The 22,933-nt window shown below is 44.0% G+C and overlaps 1 protein-coding gene across 7 annotated transcripts in view; it reads left to right on the top strand.

The window, feature by feature from the left end:
- Positions 1-22,933, top strand: part of AP2A2 (adaptor related protein complex 2 subunit alpha 2) — a 98,677-nt gene that overhangs the window by 24,046 nt on the left and 51,698 nt on the right. For all 7 annotated transcript variants that reach the window (XM_054027980.1, XM_054027982.1, XM_054027983.1 and 4 more), the window contains exon 2: positions 4,549-4,617. In XM_054027980.1, the coding sequence (XP_053883955.1) occupies positions 4,549-4,617 (69 nt within the window). The remainder of the gene's footprint in view (positions 1-4,548; positions 4,618-22,933) is intronic.

Consider the following 22,933-nt stretch of genomic DNA (forward strand, 5'->3'; position numbering starts at 1 on the left):
TAAAAACCATTTCCTAGGCAAGAGTCCCAATAGGTAAAAAGCCTTTTTTGAAGTATTCTTTAGGGGCAGGGAAGGATAGCTTTTTGTGGTTAAAGCATCAAACTTGAAATTAAGATCCTGACTCCATCCAGGCTCTGAGTGAGACCTGGAGCACATAATTAAATCTCTTGTCTCAATTTCTGTATCTATGTAATGTAAAACCCACACACGCATTTTTTGTATTGTAATGTTGATGTTAAATTCTGTTTAAAGTGGGGTGAGAGAGTTTAAAGATGTTATAGAAAGTGTTCAGTTTCTCTAATCTTAATTACACATATTCCTAAATATTCTGCTATCAAGTCTTTATTTTGCACTTCTCTTTTTATAAAAGCGTAGTAGATTTGCCTACACAAGAGCAAGGTATTTATTTTCTTCCTGCTAGCTCTCATAGAAACAATAAATGTAATGATATCTCAGACTGATGTCGGTGTTCAGTGGTGCCTAGTTATCTAGATGAACTTTCAAAGGAAGTGCAAAATCTCTTGTGACTCAATGATTCAGGTCTTAAAGGTCAGCATTTTACTCTTCCCCTTTGTAAAAGATAAATGGTGCGCCAGCAGCTTTTTGTCAGTAGTCACTGAAATTTACACGAATACTAGCTCTTTGTTTTAACACTTTTTCCACAATTCTGGTTATATGGAAACAAGTTGGATTGCTGAAAACAGGACCACGTAACTAAAGACCAAAAGCCTTCTCTACAGGAGGGTTTCTTACTAGGGAAATTTCAACACAATTCAGACTTCAATACATAAACCCTTAAAATATTCTCATTTGTTAGTTGCCATATTTTAAAATTATTGTAACCCCAGTTCCTTAAATCATTTTCCTCTCACACCATCCTGTCTTTGTTCTTGCACTACAAAAATCCCAAGCCTGTTCTTAAAGGTAGTGATTAGGTAGGGTTGCCAACTTTCTACTCTCTCAAAACTGAATATCCTTGCCCCGCCCCTTTGCAGAGGCCCCACCCCAGTTCCATCCCCCCTCCCTCTGTTACTCACTCTCACCACCCTCATTCGCTCATTTTCACCGGGGTGAGGGCTACAGCTGGGGGTGTGGGGCTGGGAATGAGGGATTTGGGGTTCTCTGGGCTGAGACAGAGTTGTTCAGAGGGCAGTAGGGGGATCAGGGCTGGTGCAGGGGGTTGGGGTGTGGGAGAGGTCAGGGGCTCTGGGCGGTGCTTACCTCAAGCAGCTCCTGGAAGCAGCAGCATGTCCCCCCTCCAGCTCCTATGCGAAGGTGTGGCCAGGCAGCTCTGTGCACCGCCCCGTTCACAGGCGCTGCCCCCGCATCTCCCGTTGGCCGTGGTTCCCCGCCAGTGGGAGCTGCGGATCTGGCGCTTGGGGCAGGGGCAGCGTGCGGAGCCTCCTGGCTGCCCCTTTGCTGGGGAGGGGCGGGGGCATGCCGCTGCTTCTGGGAGCCACACAAAGCCAATGTAGGCAGGAAGCCTGCCTTAGTCCCACCGCACCACTGACTGGACTTCTAATGGCCCGGTCAGCAGTGCTGACCAGAGCCGCCAAGGTCCCTTTTTGACCGGGCATTTCAGCAACCTGGCAGCTCTATGGTTAGGCCATTATTTTGGCCTACCTAATTGTCCTCCTGCATTGTTGTGCTGTTTAATGGAAGCATTCCCTCCCAACGTTTGCCTGGACTTCACCAGGATTTTGGTGCATAAATGGGGCTAGGTGTAGCTTCTTTGTAAAGCACTCTGTATCTTACAGAATGAAAAGCCACATAATAACTCACAGCTATTGCTCTCAAAATGGCAAACAGAACCTTCAATGGGACAAGTAACATTACCTAGTTGTTGCTACACTTTGCTTTATATACTTGTGTTTTGTTTACCCTTTGTTGGTACAGAGTAGGAAAGCACCAGTGCACATACTACTCATTCTGTGCTTTCATTATTCTAATGTAATAGACAAGGCCATCTCTAGACGTTGTGGTGTCCTACGCAGCCCCCCCACGGGTTGGGGGGCTGGCCTCAGGCCTCCGGTGGGGGTGGGGGGGCTGTGCTCAAGGTCTGTGGGGGGCAGGAGCAGGCTTGGCGGGCAGGGGGGAAACACTCCGCCGGCTCGTGCTGGGAGGCGGGACATGTTGGGGCTAGGTCGCCCCACTTCCTGCTGCCCGGTGATTGCAGGGCGGGCTCGACCCCACACTCATGGGGCGGCAGGAAGTGGGGCGACCTGGCCCCAGCCTGTTCCGCTCTGCTCCCCTGGCTCCCAGCCTTGCCCAAATTGCCCCATGTTTCCTGGTGCCCTACGCAGCTGCGTAGTTTGCATATGGGTAAGGACGGCCCTGGTAACAGATGTATTGATGGCAGAACTGAATTTTCCTTTAGTCTTAATCACTGTCAGGTATTTGCAGAACCTGTAGTAAAGCTCCACAACTTTTTCAGTTCCTCTGAACCTTGCATTTAAATAAAAGGTAAAAAGCTAGTTTGAATTGTATTGGCCCTTGGGATTCTACTAACCTCTAAGGCCGGAGTATCATTGGAAACCTCCTCCTGGCCCTAGCTCCCTCACCTGCACAACCAGTTACCCTGGATATCTCCCGTCTGTCTGTTGTCTGGATACGTTCTTTTGCATTACTAGTTTTGCCTTCCTTGCTGCAAAGGGAGTTTTTGATGCTCCACGTGGTCAGCATTAAATTTGTGGCACTCTTGAAAACTAGTGAATTGTGCAATAAACTGTGCAGCAATGTGACTACAAAGAAAGCATGGGCCCTGGGTCAGGGCGTTCTAGCTAAATGCACATGAGTGAGGGCAGGAGTAGTGTTGGCTACTGCTGCTACCTGGAAATCTGAAGCCCCAAGCAGCCTTCTAAATGTGAATTTACGATACAAATTGTTGGCCCACGTCTCCAGTGAAAGGAGCTGAAATGGTCTTTGTCATTTCTTCCATTTGCTTTCCTTCACATGCAAGCATTACCTCAGTCATGCCTTGGTTAAGTCTCAGCCAGTTGATCGTAGGGAGTAACTAAAGTTGAAGTGAATACAATACTATAACACCATGTACTTGTTTGATATTGTTGAAAGACCGAACCCAAAAGCTAGTATACTGATTGCTGTGTACAGTTATGTGTTTGTGAAACTTACATTTGTCTACCCCAAACAAAATAATTTATCATCACCTAAATGTCAAAACACACCCACTTTCTCTGAATGTCTCTGTGTATTTTTTTTTCTCCTCTAAGGAGAAAATATTTGACTTATAGCTTGTTTAAAAAAAAAAAAAAGTATTACAAAATGAAATCTAAATACTCCTTTGACAGCTGGTAGAGCAGTTTCCTATTGCTAGAGTGTAAATGCAAGTCCTCCCACAGCTATGCCTTGCTGCTTTTGTAGGCAAGTAGTATATTGGCTCATCATCAACATGCTCCTTTTTAAAGTTCTTTATTCCTGTTCTCATTAAGCAAGCAGGCTGCTGCAGAGCAGAAAAATGCTGTGCAAGCTCCAATGATAGTAAAGCAAACTCATGAACTTGTCGTGTCATTAGACTGTAAGGAACTTCAAAGCTGCTTTTTTTTTTTTAATTTCTTTATTTATGCTATAAATGTTCAGGGCCGCCCAGAGGGAGGGGGGCAAGTGGGGCAGTTTGCCCCCGGCCATACGAGAATATAGTATTCTATAGCATTGAAACTTTTTTTTATGGAAGGGGCCCCCGAAATTGCTTTGCCCCAGGCCCCCTGAATCCTCTGGGTGGCCCTGTAAATGTTTGATCAAAAGAACAATGATATGGAAGTATGCAAGTTAAAGATAGGGCACACAAGCCTACTGATCATTAATGGCCACTTAATAACAAGAATTTAAGTTTAAATGGTTTATTTTTTAAGGACTTCAGGAGTAATGGTAGAAGGTTTTAAGACCACAATTGCTCGGTAACTGAATTGCTCAGGAAGAGTTCAGAGGGTAAAATCAAACTTATTGACTAGATTTTAAAAATGAGTTAAAAGTTGTTTGTTACACACACACACACACACACACGCTCCAATTTGTGTTTTACAGTTTCATTTTTCTATTTCTTATGTCTGATCTAATTTCTCCCCCCCCGCCCCACATTTTGTAAAAGAGCAGCACACATATGAAAACTCTATGCAAATAAATTATAGGTAACCCTTTCGAAAGCACTGACTTCTTATTTTGAAAATTATGCCATGCATGATTTTTCTTTTAATAGGTTAAAAATCAGACTTTTTTTTTTTTTTTTTTTTTAACTTTTGGCTATTTGTCAAATACTCTGAAGCTTTGTTCTCGGGACACTTTAATGTGGGAGAGCAGAGTGATAAGCCTTTTTAATTAAAAAAAGGCTTTCCATTTCCCCAGAAGATGTTAATGTACTACACTTGGTGTTCACTTTGTAGTCTATTATTGCTGTGGGGGAAAAAAGATTCTACCAATGTCTCCACTTTTAGTGAATGAATGGTGAGTTGAAAAAGCTGTGCTGAAAGAATTGTAGTCAGATTAGGAGCTGTTTGAAATGCTGAACCTTGATGTAAATTGTCTTGATTTCAGGCAAAAGCAAAGAAGCAGAGATAAAGAGGATAAACAAAGAACTGGCAAACATTCGGTCAAAATTTAAAGGTAAGTGTATTTTAAGAACCTTCAAATCTTTACCTTGACTTTTATCCTGTACTTTATTCTCTCATCTCATCATGTGATAATTTTCTTTCTTTATTGTCTTTCATTTTTCTTTGTTCTGGTCTCAAGTGAGCAAAATGCTAATGTTATCTATCAAATATAATACTGAGAACTGAGCAGTTGTCCATTCTAAATGATCTGTCAACCTGTGAAAGTCCATGCCAGAGGATGTTATGAAAGCCAAGACTATAACAGGGTTCAAAGAAGAACTAGATAAATTCATGGAGGATAGGCCCATCAATGACTTTTTAATGGGGCTTCTAAAATTAGATTCAACATAAGCAGTTTTAAATTTTAATATAGTAATATAATGTGAGCAATACTAAGTATTCTTATAAAATGAAGACTAGAGAACACTTAGCTTCCATGCTGTGTAGTGTTAAAACTATACCTCAAGTGTATATTTAATACATCATATATACCTATAGTTGTAATCTCATCCAAGATTACTAAACGTTCTGAATTTAAGTGTGTGGTTTGTGCAGTTACTAGTGGCCGCTCCAATTTCCTAATGAAGTGTTTCACCAGCGGTGTCTTCACTCAATAAATGTTTATATTGACTTGTTATACTGAGTGAGGGCTGCATATATTTCAATAGTAATGTGTAGTAGGGTGAAAGCTGTCTGCATCTTCAAATTTACTATATGGTAAACCTGTTAAGATTTTTCTCAAAAGCTCCCCAAAAGTCTTGTATTCTCTGTCACAAATAGTGCTATTTCTAATCAGAGTAATCACTTGTTCACTTAGACTTTGTCTTAAAAACACCACCTCTTGAACGACAAAAGTTTTGCTGACGAAAAGCACCTGCGTGCTCCCAGCATAGCATTTTCATATGCCACAGGCCTAAGTGAATAGCCAGGAGATCCTGGTGTGCACATTTTACTGATCTGCCTGCAGTATATTTCAAACTTAGTAGATACAGCACTTCTGGGCTCTGCTCTCTTGATAACCTTGCAATAGTCCAAAGTTTTGGTGTATTTAAAACTGCAGACACAGCGGACTTAAATTTGTTTAGCTGGGCTGTTTATTTTATCAGGCAAAGTCTCTAGACATGAAGCATCTTGTTAGTAAAATATGTTGGGGAGCAAAGAGACGCTAGTTCACATGCTAATTAACAGACTTCTTTTGCAGAAACAAGTGTCTAGGGAAAGTGATGCAGTTGTTAATCTTAATTTGTTTCTCTTCTAGAAGCCACCTGTAAGTGATAGTAGACACCACACATGTTTTTTCTTCATAAACATTGTACTGATTCAACATGATACCGAGATGTCTTCAAACTGATGAGAATGTTTACTGCTTCAGAGATGTCTTCAAACTGATGAGAATGTTTACTGCTTTTAACTCAAAGTTTTAATAATCAGGCAAAGTTTTCACAGTTCACAGCAGCTGCTGTAATTTAAATATCTTCTGAATTGGGTATTTTGCAGCCTAAGTGCAGTATTTGGTGAAATGGAGCAGAAACGTGCACTGCATTGACAGTACATCAGTGAAATAATTTTCTTCAATGAGAAGTAACAATCACAAGATTGCATTATATTAGAGTATCAGACCTTTTTATCTAATACTAATATGTTCTGTACATGCCCAGACCTAGAGGTAAACGATATCGGTATAATAGGATTGCTTCAGTCTCCAAAGTCTTGTCTACAATTATTGATAATGGTGATATTTCTGTAGACTTGGCTAAACAGTCTTATACTTTGTCAAGACCATTTGCTTTGACCCTTATCTCCAGTAATACTATCATTGTCAGCTATGGCACTGGTTATGGTGGTGTTGATGCAGGTACAGAATGTGGTGTATAGGCAAAGCTCTGAGTATTTATGATTATATTGCTCCCCCTCATAAAGCCTTGGTATTGTCCTAATAGCCACTTTACAAACTGACTTGCAGCAGGTTCTGTGCAGATAATGGCAGGGGGGATTAGAAGTATGTTCTGAACTTCGTATAATTACTAGGTTATAATGGTCCAGATAGCATGGTTGGATGCTTGGCTTACTCAGTTCATTGACAATCTGTTCAGTGTCGGCATAAATCCTGTTTGATGTGAGGTTTTGCACAGCCCACCATATTGCTGATGTAATCTCATACTGTTCTCTCTATTTGTATATTAATGTGACTTTTCTAAAAATGGCACATCTTCTCAGCTCTTCACTCCAGCTTCTGCAGGGGATCAGACATAACCATGCCGTATGGTGTTGGCTAATGTTTGTGACTAATAAAGAAATATGTAACACGATGCTAATCAACAGTCAAATTTTCCCTAACAAGCTATTTTCAAATATTAAAGTTTGACTCTACTTAATTAAGTTGAGAATACTGTGCCTCTTAAATTTTTAACTATTCTAACATTTTAAAACACAAACTAGAACTCAAATCATGGTTCTAAAATCCACTCAACACCTCATGTATCCCTACTAACCTTTTACCTATGAGCTAGACATACTTTTACATGCTTACCCTATCTAGATTTCCAGTATGGGCCACAGACTGCCACCATCTCTACTGTCTTCAGTATACTGCCAGCTGAACAGCCCACCTGCTATTTATGGGCTCTAATCTCATGTCAGGCATGATAACCTCTTTCAGATTATCCATCCTTCATTCCAAACACATCTTCCTTTATCCGTCATCCCATGTGGGGCATGGAGTTCAGGAACCTGATATCTCCTTATGTGGCTGGAAAACTAGCTCTAGTCAGTGTGCATGGCCCTTGGTTCTCCATATAGTTCAAAGATCTATTTTTAGCATGTTTACAATGGTACTATTCGGATCCTGGAATACCCTGTACATTGAAAGAAGGGAGGCTTGACTTCTGCTTTAGGGACAGAGGCTCACTTAAATATCTCCACTGTCTAAGAAATGTCCTCAGTTTCTTTTAGAGCTAGTCAAGAGTTTTTATTAAAATGTTAGTCAGACTTTCTGGCCACATCTACTTTATTAAATATGTACAAGAAGAATCTTTAACTTTAATGGATTGCACATGTGACTTCAGGTGCAAGTATCTCTAAACTCCCTTGAAATCTATAACTTGATGAATGCCATTCTCTGGATTTTTTTTTTTTTTTTTCTTCAGGTGCACAGCACTAGTGCACTATCAAGGAAGCAAACAAAACACAGCTTGTACTGCAGCTCCACTAAAATAACATGAAGGGTGGGGAAATCAGTGTTTTGGGAAGAGAACTAAATCAATAGGTGAAATTTACTAAGACATTACAAATTATCTTAATATTCTTTGTCACAGAGCCACATAAATGTAAGTCTTCAGAAATAAGCCAATTACCCACACAGCTCAAGTTAATTTGACTGATTTTTTTTTTCCCAAGAGTGGCATTCAAAAGCCTACATTGTTACTCCTGCAAGCTTGTTTTAATCACAAGAATGAGAATTTAAAAGTTGCTGTTTTGATATTTGAAGCTGGGTCCCAACCCACACTTCTCTCTGTAACTGGCTTTTTTTTAACAAATGAAAAACTTAAAGAGCATATGTAGATAGATAGCATATGGGATAACTGTACGCATTGCAGGATACCAGATTACACTTTGTTAGTACGGCTGCTTTCTGCTAGTGGAATTTCACTGAGTCGTTAGCATTGAAGGTCATTACATAAACACTTACGATTCCAAAATGTTAATGTGTTGAAGTCCTTATTTTAAAAACTCTTTCCCTCATAAAGCTGACTGTTCCTCAGTTGAGGATTTTTTGGGACTGAGACTCTCTCCTTTTCCCAATATCAGCTTTTTAAAAATCTGCCATGTTTCTGTGCAGATTGAGAAAATATTAATTACAGTGACTTTCCAGGAAAGCGTGAGCATTGTGGCTTGTGGGTTTTTTTTTTAAATAAAGCTATTTGTAGACCAGTTGTAGTTCTACAGCTGCTTGTATGGAGCCAAATTTAAATTTAAATTAATGGAGATACCCTATCTTCTAGAACTGGAAGGGACCTTGAAAGGTCATCGAGTCCAGCCCCCTGCCTTCACTATCAGGACCAAGTACTGATTTTGCCCCAGATCCTTAAGTGGCCCCCTCAAGGATTGAACTCACAACCCTGGGTTTAGTAGGCCAATGCTCAAACCACTGTTTGAGTAGCAGCCGTGTTAGTCTGTATCAGCAAAAAGAACAGGAGTACTTGTGGCACCTTAGAGACTAACAAATTTATTTGAGCATAAGCTTTCGTGGGCTACAGCCCACTTCCTCGGATGCATAGAATGGAACATATATTGAGGAGATATATATACACATACAGAGAGCATGAAAAGGTGGGAGTTGTCTTACCAACTCTGAAAGGCCAATTAAGTAAGAGAAAAAACTTTTGAAGTGATAATCAAGATAGCCCAGTACAGACAGTTTGATAAGAAGAGTGAGAATACTTACATGGGGAGATAGATTCAATGTTTGTAATGGCTCAGCCATTCCCAGTCTCTATTCAAGCCTAAGTTGATTGTATCTAGTTTGCATATCAATTTGAGTTCATCAGTTTCTCCTTGGAGTCTGTTTTTGAAGCTTTTCTGTTGCAAAATTGCCACCCTCAGGTCTGTTATTGAGTGACTAGACTGGTTAAAGTGTTCTCCCACTGGTTTTTGAATGTTATGATTCCTGATGTCAGATTTGTGTCTATTTATTCTTTTGCGTAGAGACTGTTCGGTTGGGGCATTGCTGGCACATGGCATATATCACATTGGTAAATGTGCAGGTGAATGAGCCCCTGATGGCATGGCTGATGTGATTAGGTCCTATGATGATGTCACTTGAATAGATATGTGGAGAGAGTTGGCATCGGGCTTTGTTGCAAGGATAGGTTCCTGGGTCAGTGTTTTTGTTCAGTGGTGTGTGATTGCATTACAAACATTAAAGACTTACAAAGTTAAGTCTTCCTCTTGTTGCTATTATAGAGTTTTCATGTTGGCATTTCCTGAACATTGAACAGAAATGGCTTTCTAAAATTAACTTGAGTTGTGCAGTCTGCACTGAAATTGCCTTTAGCTAGCCCTGATCCATATTATTTATATGTTGTAATCTCCCCTCCTCAGGGACATTTTCTGCTGGTTAACAAAAGTGTCTTTTATTCTGAAAGCAGAGCTTGTTAATTGATGGAGGGGAACATAGATAAGTGAATGTTGTTGTGGAACAGGGCTTACAAACATTTTAAGAATTTTATCACTGTGGCACTTTTACTTGGCCATTAGATCTGCTTGTACACCCAATATTAAGGAACAATTTGACTCCGTTCCCATTAGCAGTAACCTGTTGTCTCCCCAAGCCAAGATTGGTGGTACATCTTCCAGTGAAATAAACTTCACAACCCTAAATTGTGTGCTTGCTTTATTTCATTATCTCTTTTTTACTATGTTTTTAGCATCACCTGCTGCCTGTTGTATCCATCTTCTTTACAGCTCTTTATTTCACAGGTCAATAAACTATATTTCCTTGTTGTATATTCTCCTCTCTTGGTTGTGCCTCTGCCCTCCGTTGATAGCTTTCCATATCTGGAGGGGAAAAAAATCCTGTTAACATCTATTTCATCACCTGCCTTGGGTGTGGTTTTTTTTTTTTTCTTCACACCCTGGAGTCGCATAAATTTTGCTCCCATAAGTGGTAGTGTAGACATGGCCTTAGAGAATGCATAATGGCTTAATTGTGCACTAGCACAGAAAAGTTGTTTTGCAAATGTATGCAGCACCCTTTTATTATAGTATCGGGGGTAGCCGTGTTAGTCTGTATCTACAAAAACAACAAGGAGTCTGGTGGCACCTTAAAGACTAACGGATGCGCATCCGAAGAAGTGAGGTTTTTACCCACCAAAGCTTATGCCCAAATAAATCTGTTAGTCTTTAAGGTGCCACCAGACTCTTTGTTGTCCTTTTGTTATAGGGATTGTTATTAGCTCCCCCATATTTAAGTTGCCTAATGCTTTCATTATAAAAGGTCCTTGTGACCTTTTCTGAGAAGATCTAGCACTTCCATTGTTTCCAGTGATTCTCTGCCATGTAGCGGTGAGAAAGATGGCCCAAAGCCTTTTCTTTCCAATGAAATTACAGTTTTAGCCAAATCTGAATGCAAACTTCTGAAAACTACAATTGTTTAGCATTCTAACAAAAGCAGAGAAAATGTTGCTGAGAATTACTGAACATACACATTCTAATTAGAAGCTGGGCTCATACCACCACCACCACCACCACCACCAAAACAGCAATACACACTGGGTACTGTGGTGCAGAGCAAGTGTCTTGCTGGGCTTCTCTGAAAATCCTTCTGGATTTGCACATAGCTCCAGTGACCCATAACCCCTCTGAGAAGTGAACATGGGGAAGGAACTCCTCCACTTTCTGGGCAGAGCTGGGCCGTGCTCCCTCAGGCCTAGTAAGTGGCCCGACAGAGTCCCTTCCCTTCTTTTCTCCTCTCCTGCTCTTTCCCTCCACCCCCCCAAATAATGGCCTTCTTCTCCAGCTGCTGAGAGTTCAGGGTTCAGTTCTTGTTGATGCATAATGAGATTCTTATAGATCATGTAACTTGTTTTTAATCTTCATCTTTTGCTTTAAAAAAAAAAAAACTACATAAGCTAAAGAACTCTTTTCTGTGTTACAAAGTCAAGCGCTTAAAAATTAAGAAATGCTACAATTTAGGTTGCCCATGATACCTTACTTCTGTTTCCTTGTATGTAAGCATTATGATGATTTTTAGCTATTTAAGAAGTTTTAAGACTAACAAATTCTAGCCACCAACATGAAAAATTTCAGCCTGAGGGCTAGGATTTCACTCTGAATTTCAGCCTGAGTAATTTGTCAAAAGTATAATGCATCAAAGCCAAGGTTATTACAAATTTTGCGCAAACATGACTAAGTATTGCTGTGTGCTCTGCCTATGCTTTGTTAAATGTTGTGTGTGACTTGTGTGTTCCTTGCAGAAAAGCCTCTCTCCAGTTAGTTTACCATGTGTACTTTTTTTTAATTTTCAACTTAGAATCATATTTTAATTAGAGAATTACTTTATCTTCACAGTATAATTTGATATTCTACATTGTGATAATAAGAGATGAAATGTGATGTGTATGGCAGTTGGAAAGCTTGCAGTTGAAGAGCCTGTTATACAGGAGTTCTTGAGGCCTGGGGGCATACTACTGTCCCAGACTGTGTTTACAAACGCTCTGTCTAGAGAGAGTTTTGGTTGATGTAAATTGAGTTAATTGCCAGCTAGTTCCAGTTAACTAATCCTATTGGAAATATTGGCGCTGTAGGCAGAAAGTTAAGGTGAGGTGCTTACTGGTTGGATACTGTGTAAATTGCCTGAGGGCAGCCAGTCTAACAGTGCAGAGCTTACTGATAGCAGAGCTTGGGGTGGGCAGGGAGTGGTACTAGGAAGCAATGCTGGTGGCTGCCTTTATTTTTTCCTTCACCACAGTTTAGTGTTCTCTGCCTAGCACACCTTTGCCTGCCTGCTCTGGCATTGCTCAGATCCAATCATCTTCTCCATTGCTTTGCATCCTCAGACTTTATTGGCCCATATAGCTCCAGTACTCTGGCTTTCACTCCTACTCTTCCCCAACCAATGGACCCACCATGAGTTCTTTTGTAATTATCTTGTAGGAAGGGATGAAGAATTCCTTGTGGCTATTTCTCAAGGGTGGCTGGCTGGCCCCAGACTCTTGCTCTGTGACTGTTCCCATCCCACTGCATGCCATGGCACAGAGATCTTTAGAAAAAAAGGGAACTTCTATACCCCAGCTGGTGGAGCCCAGGCAGCCCAAGTACATAGACCTGGGTTCTAGCACTGCCTTTATGTCGGTTTCGGGGAAGTCCTTCCCCCAGTGTGTTGGAGTTTCCCAATGGCTAAGGATCTACGCTAACTATCGACTTGGATTTTTCAGTACAAGGAAACTTGGCCACTAGGATTGGGCCTTCCTTGACTGTTGTTTCAAACACTCTCTCTTGTACACAAATCAAAACAAAATACAGGCCCAGGAGAGAAAATAGAGAATACAATTAATGTTGGTGTGTAAAGAGTGAAATCTAGGGGTCTTTGTCTTGAAAGAAAATTCTAATGTAGCCCTTTTATTTAAACATCTAGAAATGTGCCTTTTTCCCCACTGGTAAATTGTAAGCATGGCTGTGAAGATATGAGTACTAGTAGTTCTTCTTCGAGTGATTGTTCATATGTATTCTACAGTAGGTGTGCATGCTCGGCACGTGCACCAGTGCCGGAAGTTTTTCCCTTAGCAGTACCCATAGTGGGGGAGCCCCGCTGCGACCCGTGGAGTGGTGCCTGTATATTGTGCCATAAAGGGGGCTGCGCGCTCCCCCCACCCTTAGTACCTTCTTGCCACCAGTGAAGGTAGTTGGAACTTTGTGCTCTGGCCTTCGCTGCAGAGATTCTAGCCTTAATGGTACTTGTTCATCAGTAGATAGTTTCTTTAGTTGGTAGCCTGGCTCGGGACATGCCCCGTGCCCCAGGCTTCAAGTTGTGCGACTCCTGTCGCATTCCATGCCCAGAAGCGATCCACACTCCAAGTGTCTTTGCCTCTGGGCGAGTCTCACATAAGTGAGTGGTGTAAAATTTGCAAGTCTTTTAATCCCCGGACTAAACGCAAACGCGAGATGCGACTCCGGGCCCTACTTATGGAATCAGCATTGGTACCGGCGCGCCAACCCGACCGGGTGCCGGGCACCGTGTCCTCAGTGCGGAGCGAAGCCCCATCCACCAGTCGGCACCGCTCCCCGGCCAAGAAGCAGGGCAAGTCCCAGCGACGCCGTGAGAAGGACAGGGGTGAGGCCGGACCTGAGTTGGCCAGCCCACGATCCCTTTCGGGACCCAGACCTCCGACTTGTGCGGAGCGGAGTAGTCCGGCCCCGTATGCACGTACCTCCCCGCTGATACGGGTTCCTTCCATGCCGGAGGCAGCCCAGGCGGCGCATGACATCCTCGTCATGCCGGTACCGAGCGGGCCGCCAGAGCTGGGGCCCCGGTTCCGAGGGAAGCTGCCGTTGGGCTCCCAGCCCTCACCGGCCACGTCGGTCGTCGAGACCTCCACTCGATCCACCGGGCCCTCCCGTAGCCCCCAACAGAACTCTACTCTGTTGTCGGGGTCACCGGGGAGCGAGTTGCCTGAGTAGTCCTCGATGCGAAGGGGCCGCAGGCACCAGCACGGAAAGCGTCGACGCTCTGCGTCTAGTGATAGCAGGTCTTGCCACTGCCCGTCATATCGCGACGATCGCCATGTTCAGTGTGCATCCCGGCACTCACCAGCCCCGCGGTGTTGCACTCATCGTCGAGGTCGAAATCCCAGGGCAGGACTCGACGTGGATGGCATCGGTCGAGCCGCTCCTATGGCATCGTGCGATCCTTGGTCATCTCTACCTCGGCTCCAAGCCGCCCTTCCCTGGGCCGCACCGTTCCCCAGGAACAGATAACCCTGGTGGGACCCCAGATTGCTCAGTGGCAAGGGGCGCCATGGCAAGGACAGTGGTGCCAGTGGGCACCGTGGCCCAGGCGCCCGCACCGCAAAGTCCCCGCTCCGTGGCTGGGGCATCCCAAGCCCCTCTGCGTCCCCACCTCGGCACCGAGAGCAGTCCTCGGGTGCCGCGCCACCGGCACCGCATCCGGACGCGGAGTGTGACCTACTGACACCGCCCAATGCACTAAAGGGCCATCCAGGTCGCCCTGCCAGCACCGGATGAGTCCAGAGTGGCACCGCCTCCTCCTTCTCAGGAGGATTTCAAGGCACACCAGGAGCTCCTCCAGCATGTAGCCGCCAATCTACAGCTGCAGGTGGAGGAGATGGAGGAGCCATCGGACAATCTATTCAATGTCCTCTCCTCCTCGGCACCGAGCTGTGTGGCACTGCCACTTCACCAGGGGGTGGCCAACATCTCCACGGGCCTATGGCAAACCCTGGCCTCTCTTCCACCTATCTCCAAGAAGGCGGAACGTAAATACTTCGTGCCAACAAAGGGGCATGAGTATCTCTATACTCACCCCCACCCCGAACTCATTGGTAGTGGAGTCAGTCAACCACCGTGAGCGGCATGGTCAGCCCGCACCAACCCCTAAGGATAAGGAGGCCAGGAGACTGAACACTTTTTGGAAAAAAGGTTTATTCCTCTGCCAGTTTCCAGCTCAGGGTGGCAAATCACCAAACCCTCCTGAGCGGGTTTGACTTTAACTTGTGGGGATCTTTCCCAACTTTGAGCCCTTCCTTCAAGAGCAGGACAAAAAAGAGTTTTAGGGCGCTGCTTGATGAGGGTGTGGCGGTAGCAAAAGCAGCTCTCCATGGCAGCTCGTTCGACGGCCACAGCGATCTCCATGAGACAGGCGTCTTGGCTTTCCCTCTCAGGGCTGTCAGTAGAGTCCCAGGCTCTGATGCAGGACCTGGCATTTGATGACAAAGAGTTGTTTGCAGACCAGACAGACACCTGTCTGCACGGGATGAAGGACTCCCGCACCACCCTGCAGACACTCGGTCTCTTATGTCCCGCCAGCCAAGGACAAGCCCAGACAGCAGCACTTGCCTCCCCCTGCACGGGGCAGATACGAGCCCCCACCCAAGAGGCCTAGGGACCAGAGGCGCAGATCTCAGCGTCAATTCCGCTCGGCCCCACGAAGGACAAGAGGCCTGTGCCAGGGAACCCCCCACCCTCAGTTAATAAAGTTGGTTTTTGGCAACCGTTTATCCGCCTTCAGGGTACATTGGTCCCGTATAACGTTGGACCGGTGGGTCCTCAGTACCATCTCCGAGGGGTACAGGCTGCAATTCGTTTCAACCCCACTGCACCACCCTCCGCCCCAGGGGACCCAGAGCACGCCCTTCTGTTAAGTCAGTGGAGAGGGTACCTCAGGAATTTCGGGGCAAGGGGTTTTACTCCCGGTATTTCCTGATCTCGAAGGCAAAAGGCGGGCTCAGGCCCATCCTCGCCCTGCGGCATCTCAACCAGTTTCTGGTTCGCTGCAAATTCCGTTTGGTGTCCCTGGCCTCTATTGTCCCGTCTCTGGACCAGGGGGATTGGTTCGCAGCCCTGGACCTCCAGGATGCGTACTTCCATATCCACATTTTCAAGGGCCACAGGCGCTTCCTACGCTTCCTGGTAGGGACAAACCACTACCAGTTTACAGTCCTCCCCTTTGGTCTTTCTACGGTCCCCAGGGTTTTCATCAAATGTATGGCGGTGGTTGCAGCCCACCTCAGGAGGAATGGGCTGCAGATCTTCCCCCTACCTGGACGACTGGCTGCTCAAGGGCAAGTCTCGGTCCCCAGGCGCAGGTGGAATTCCTGCTAGACTTCTGCACGAGTTTAGGCCTAGTGGTAAATCAACGTTAGCCCGAGTCCAGCGCATACATTTCATAGGGGCGCTGTTAGACTCGCTGGGGGCCATGGCCTCCCTCCCCCAGGACAGGTTCGAGACGCTCAAAGGCCTCATCGCCTCGGTCACGGCCTTCCCTGTGACGACGGCACAGATGTGCCTGCAAATCCTAGGCCATATGGCAGCATGCACCTTCGTGGTGCGAAATGCCAGGCTCAGGATGAGGCCCCTCCAACTCTGGCTGGCCTCCCAGTATTCCCAGCCCCCTCCCTCCCTAGATCTGATATCGGACACTTCAGACCTGGGATAGGGAGCCCATGTGGGGAACTTCAGGACCCAGGGCAGATGGTCGCCCTTGGAATTGTCCCTGCACATAAATATCAGGGAACTCAGGGCAGTAAGCCTGGCGTGCCTGGCTTTCCGCCAGCACTTAGAAGGGAAGGTGGTCAGAGTCCTCACGGACAATACGACCGCAATGTATTATATCAACAGGCAAGGGGGCACACGTTCAGCGGCCTTGTGCCAGGAAGCTCAACTCCTGTGGGAGTTCTGTATAGCCTATGACATCCTCCTGAAGGCCTTTCACCTGCCCGGCAAGTGCAATATGCTCGCAGATCACCTGAGCAGGTTTTTCTCCCAACAGCACGAGTGGTCTCTACACAGGGAGGTGGCCAGGCGGCTCTTCCTATACTGGAGCACTCCCCAGGTAGATCTGTTCACCACTGTCCAGAATCGCCTGTGCCCACGATTCTGCTCCAGGGTGGGGGAGGGCGAAGGGGCGATATCAGACGCGTTCCTTATTCCATTGTCGGGCTACCTGTTCTACGTCTTCCCACCCTTTCCCCTGATAGGAAAGCTCCTACAGAAGGTGAAGGTGGACGGGGCGCGAATTATCCTCATAGCTCCGGATTGGGCCTGTCAGCATTGGTACGGGACCCTCCTGCAGCTTTCAGTGGCCCCCCGCCCGCACAGGTTGCCGCTTCGGCCGAACCTCCTCTGCCAGGAGGGAGGACGTCTCCTTCATCCCAACCTGGCCGCGCTCCGCTTGACAGCGTGGCTGCTCCATGGTTAAATGAGGAAGAGGGGAGGTGTTCGGAGAGTGTTAGACAGGTCCTCCTAGAAAGCAGGAAACTGTCCACACGTCGATCCTTCTTGGCAAAATGGTATCAGTTCTCCAGGTGGGCGAGGGAGAAGGGTGCTTCCCTCTCCTCCGCACCCCTCCAACTCTTCCTTGATTACCTCCTGTCCCTTAGGACCCAACGGCTGGTGCCCTCCTCGGTCAGGGTGCACCTGGCGGCCATCTTGGCCTTCCACCCCCCGGTGCAGGGCCACTTGATGTTTTAACACCACATGGCGTCCCGGTTCCTAAGAGGGCTGGATCGGGCCTTCCTGTACGCTAGACCCCCGGTCCCACTGTGGGACCTGAACCTAGTGCTTTCCCGCCTCACAGGGCCCCCTTCAAGCCCTTGGCCACGTGTTCTTGCTCCCACTATCGTGGAAAGTTGCGTTCCTCGTGGTCATCACCTCAGCCCGCCAGGTCTCAGCGCTCAGGGCCTTGACCTCGGAGCCCCCATACACGGTCTTCCATAGGGATATGGTCCAGCTCCGCCCCCACCCGGCTTTTCTGCCAAAGGTAGTCTGATCTATGTGAAAAGCCGAGGACATTTTCCTCCCGGTCCTCTGTCCTGAGCCCCATTCCTCCAATGAGGAATGGCGCCTGCACATATTACATGTGCTTAGAGTGCTGGTTTTTTACCTAGACAGAACCAGGCCATTTAGGAAGTTCCCCTCTTTCCCCCCCCCCCCCCCCCCAGCTGTTTATTGCATCAGCCGAGCGCATGAGGGGGCGACCGGTTTCCACCCAGGAGATTTCCCGCTGGATCACCTCGTGCATTCGCACATGTTACGACCTGGCAGGGGTTCCCCCGCCTCCTATAGTGAAGGCTTATTCAACAAGAGCTCAGGCCTCCTCTGCTGCCTACGTGGCTCATGTCCCTATTCAGGACATATGCAGGGCTGCTACATGGTCCTCTGTCCACACCTTTTCATCACACTATGCGATAGTCTCCCAAACGCGGGATGATGCTGGGTTTGGTAGGGCGGTACTCCGCCCAGGTAACCCTTAAAACTCCTACCCACCTCCATCAGGTATAGCTTGGAGTCACCTACTGTGGAACACACATGAGCAATCACTCGAAGAAGAAAGGACAGTTACCTGTTCCATAACTAACTGGCATTCTTCGAGATGTGTTGCTCAGGTGTATTCCACATCCCGCCCTCCTTCCCCTCTGTCGGAGTTGTCTGACAAGAAGGAACTGAGGGTGTGGGGAGCGCGCAGCCCCCTTTATGGTGCAATATACAGGTGCCACTCCAGGGGTTGCAGCGGGGCTCCCCCACTACGGGTACTGCTAAGGGGAAAAACTTCCGGCACCGGTGCACGTGGTGAGCGTGCCCACCTACTGTGGAATACACCTGAGCAACACATCTCGAAGAACACCAGTTATGGAACAGGTAACTGTACTTTTCAATGAGGCTCTCTTTATATGACTGTTTCTTAAGGAAGCTTACTGGGTTAATAAATCACTTTAATCTGAAGATCTCAAAGCACTCTTTAAACCCTGAAGCTGTGAAAAACTAGTCTCAGATGCCAGCTATATGCTGATTCTACAGGCAAACTGTGTCTGTCTTCTCAGTGTAGTAAGTCAGTGGTAGAGCTGGGGAAAGAAAAGAGGAGCTCTAAATCCCAGTTGTCTGCTCTAATAACTCACTAAACTGTTCCTCTACTAAAGCTCAGCCACTCTAACCTAAGATGCTTCATTTTTATCCTTAAAATGTTTGTTGTTTAACTTGTGCTATTGAAAGATCCTGTAATTGTAATAGTCTGTTCTGATTTCTTATCAGAATTGAAAGTCCTGTCACTGTTCCCCTCCCCAAATTGCGTGCAGAGATGCATCATTAATGCACTTTCTACCAAATGATTAAGAAAGGGCTATGGACAGGATGCGGGACAGGTGCTTGATGATTATACCAAGAACTACAACAACCAGTTGCTTGTATTAGCATAACGTGAATACTTCATTCGTCTAAGCAAACATGTTCATGCCAAAGGCTGGTCTTAGCAGACGACTGACTGACGCATTTTCTGTTAACACTTTTTGAAGCAATATTTCTTTACCCAGTTTATATAGAACTTAAATTTAATTACTTTAAATAAAACATTGTTGGAGGTGGTTAACAGATTTTACTGTAAACTGATATTTAAATCCTGATTGTGCTTCCTGATTTGTAGGTATCATAGTAAGCTTGTCTGCTAGTATGCTGTCAACTAAGTACTCAAGGATTTATAACTGCCATTGTAAAGTAACTCCTGGAGACTTTTGCTTGTTCACTTAAACTATTCAGTTAGGCTCCTTTCTAGAATTCCTGCCACACTTGCTGGCAGAAGTACATAAATTACTCTGAAGTGTATAGATGTGAACATAGAAGCTACCAAAACTAGATAGCACATTACAAGCTGTAATATGAGTGTTTATGCCCAGAATACTTAATCTGCTGGTCCATTGGAATGCCGGCACTAGTGTACTAACTATACAAAAGCAAGTCATATAGAACTTAAAGCTAAATCATTGAATTGCACAAACTGGTAAGCAAACTTTTTGCAACAGAATGTATTTTCTCTCTCCTGAAGGTAAACCATTACCCCCTTAACATAAAATTGAAATCTTTACATTCCAGTTGGTTACTGGCTCCAAAAAAAACCCACTTTACTAATACCCACATAAGCTAATTGGACTGGTCGGGTGTTATCAGTTACTTTAATTTGTGTAAAGATAGTCCATTTACATAGAATTGAGTGTTCTTACTCTTCTTTCTGATAGTGTTCAATTGACTATACTTTAAAAACTGTTGTAAAATTGCAGACTGCTCGAGATGTTTTCCTGATTTTCCCCTTTCTGTTGTGACTTCATTTATAAACTATTATTTGTACATTATCCTTGTTTAGGTTTCTGGTTGGAATAAATTCAGAGGAGACTTCATAATGTTGCTTTTTATGTATGCTTTTCCTATATCGATTAGGTGTCTGAGAGAAGCATGACCCACAACTACAGTTCCTATTGGTGTGTGCAGGCTCTAGAATCTGGTGCTAAAATCTCTGAAGTGGTAGGGGAAAAACAAGAAGAAATTTGAAATTATGATTTGCCCTTCTTTACAACAGTGCAATTTGCCTCATCAATGGATAGTAATTCCATCAGATGACAAGAACACCAAGTTTTCTAGGGAAAGAAGTCATTTTTGTTCTGTTCGTTGTGGTTGAAACTGCTGACCAGAATTCTTTGAATCCTTCCTGTTTCTGCTGAATTTCAAACATAAGTTGTTAAAGAAACGTACGTATATATTTTTCATTGAGGAGAACCTGATCAGAAGAAAAACATTTCCTGTTCCTTTCTGTTTCCTGTCAGCAACAAAATATGAACTTGCTGTTGGGGGTTAGAGGAAAATATATAGTACTTTGTCACTAAAACACGGGGGGGAGGAGGGGGTTGTTATGCAATTTCAGACTACAATAAACTGTGCAAAAAATCAGAATAAGTGCTAGGATGGAGACTTCAGTTGTGCAAATTGAGGTTTCTTCAGCATACATAAGTGTGCCCAGGCATGTGTTTAAAGTGGAGCTGTTGAGTTATCACAACATACAGTACTTAAAATAAAGCTGTGTTTAAACTATAGTAAGGTTATTTAAACAAACAATACACAGTTCAATTTAGTCTTTGGAATTGGAATCCATCTTAGATTTTATATTGTAATACAAAATGAAACAAACTAGGGCTGTCGATTAATCGCAGTTAACTCACGTGATTAACTCAAAAAGTAACTGTGATTTAAAAAATTAATTGCGATTAATTGCAGTTTTAATCAACTGTTAACCAATAGAATACCAAATGAAATTTATTAAATATTTTTGGATGTTTTTCTACGTTTTCAAATATATTGATTTCAGGTACAACACAGAATACAAAGTTTACACTGCTCACTTTATATTATTATTTTGGATTACAAATTTGTACTGTAAAAATTATAAAAGAAATGGTATTTTTCAATTCACTTCATACAAGTACTGTAGTTCAATCTCTTTATCATGAAAATGCAATTTAAAAATGTAGATTTTTGTTTTACATAACTGTTTTGTTTTTGAGTGCAATGTAAAACTTTAGAGCCTACAAGTCTACTCAGTCCTACTTCTTGTTCAGCCAAATAGCTAAGACAAAGAAGTTTGTTTACATTTACAGGAGATAATGCTGCCTGCTTATTATTTACAATATCACCTGAAAGTGAGAACAGGTGTTCACATGGCTCTTTTGTAGCCGGCATTACAAGGTATTTACGTGCCAGATATGCTAAACATTCGTATGCCCCTTCATGTTTAGCCTATCATTCCAGAGGACAGGCTTTCATGCTGATGACGCTCATTTAATAAAAAAAAAAAAAAAAGCATTAATTAAATTTGTCACTGAACTCTTTGGGAGAGAATTGTATGTCTCCTGGTCTATTTTACCCAAATTCTGCCATATATTTCATGTTATAGCAGTCTCGGATGATGACCTAGCATATATTGTTTGTTTTAAGAACCCTTTCACTGAAGATTTGACAAAACTCAAAGAAGCTACCAATGTGAGATTTCTAAAGATAGCTACGGCACTTGACCCACGGTTTAAGAATAAGAAGTGCCTTCCAAAATCCAAGAGGGACTAGGTGTGGAGCATGCTTTCAGAAGTCTTAAAAGAGCCATGCTCCAATGCGGAAACTACAGAACCCAAACCACCAAAAGAGAAAATCAACCTTCTGCTGGTGACATCTGACTCGGATGATGAAAATGAACATACATCAGACCACACTGATTTGGATCATTATCGAGCAGAACCTGTCATCAGGATGGATGCATGCCCTCTGGAATGGTGGTTGAAGCATGAAGGGACATATGAATCTTTAGGGCATTTGGCACATAAATACCTTGCGACGCCAGCTACAACTGAGCCATGGGAATGCCTGTTCTTACTTTCGGGTGACATTGTAAATAAGAAGTAGGTAGCATTATCCTCTGCTAATGTAAACAAACTTGTTTTTCTGAGCGATTGGCTGAACAAGAAGTAGGACTGAGTGTATTTGTAGGCTCTGAAGTTTAACATTGTTTTGTTTTTGAGTGCAGATTTTTTTTTTTTTTTTTTTTTTAACATACAGATGCCTCCCGGGTTACGCAAACCCGATTTACGCAAATTCGCACTTACGGAAAAAGTTCTGTAAGCTAGAAATAGTGTTTTATTTTTTTGCGTAATGGTTGGGTATACGTTTCCAACTTACGCAAGCGTTCCCGAACGCCTTGCGTAACTCAAATATTGTGAAAGTCGGGGCGCGTCTGTAATTCTACATTTATAAATTCAACTTTCATGATAAAAACATTGCACTACAGTACTTGCAATGGGGGGATTGAAAAATACTATTTATTTTGTTCTTTACAGTGCAAATTTTTGTCAGAAAAAAGAAATTGAGCACTGTACACTTCGTATTCTGTTTTAATTGAAATCATTATATTTGAAAATGTAGAAAACATCCAAAAATATTTAAATAAGTCATAGTCTATTGTTTAATAATATTAATCACGATTTTTAAAAAATTGCTTGACAGCCCTAAAACAAATTATTCTTCTTCCTCTGATACGCATCTCTGCTGCCACATGTACAAGATGAATAGGTATCAGGGTGGTTTAGATTTTAAATCATAATTTAACTCACTAGTCAGGAAGACTCGATTTAATCATATTTTCTACATAAAAGTGCATTCTTGTTGGTTGTTATAACCTTAATACATATTCTTCACAACTCAGAGATTGATGTAGGTTTAATTTTTTAGAAGGTACAAACACTACAATGATTTATTTTGCTAATTTATCAGATTACTCTTACAGCTATATC

The sequence above is a fragment of the Malaclemys terrapin genome, chromosome 4, assembly GCF_027887155.1.
Source record: "Malaclemys terrapin pileata isolate rMalTer1 chromosome 4, rMalTer1.hap1, whole genome shotgun sequence".
Classification (NCBI taxonomy): domain Eukaryota; kingdom Metazoa; phylum Chordata; order Testudines; family Emydidae; genus Malaclemys; species Malaclemys terrapin.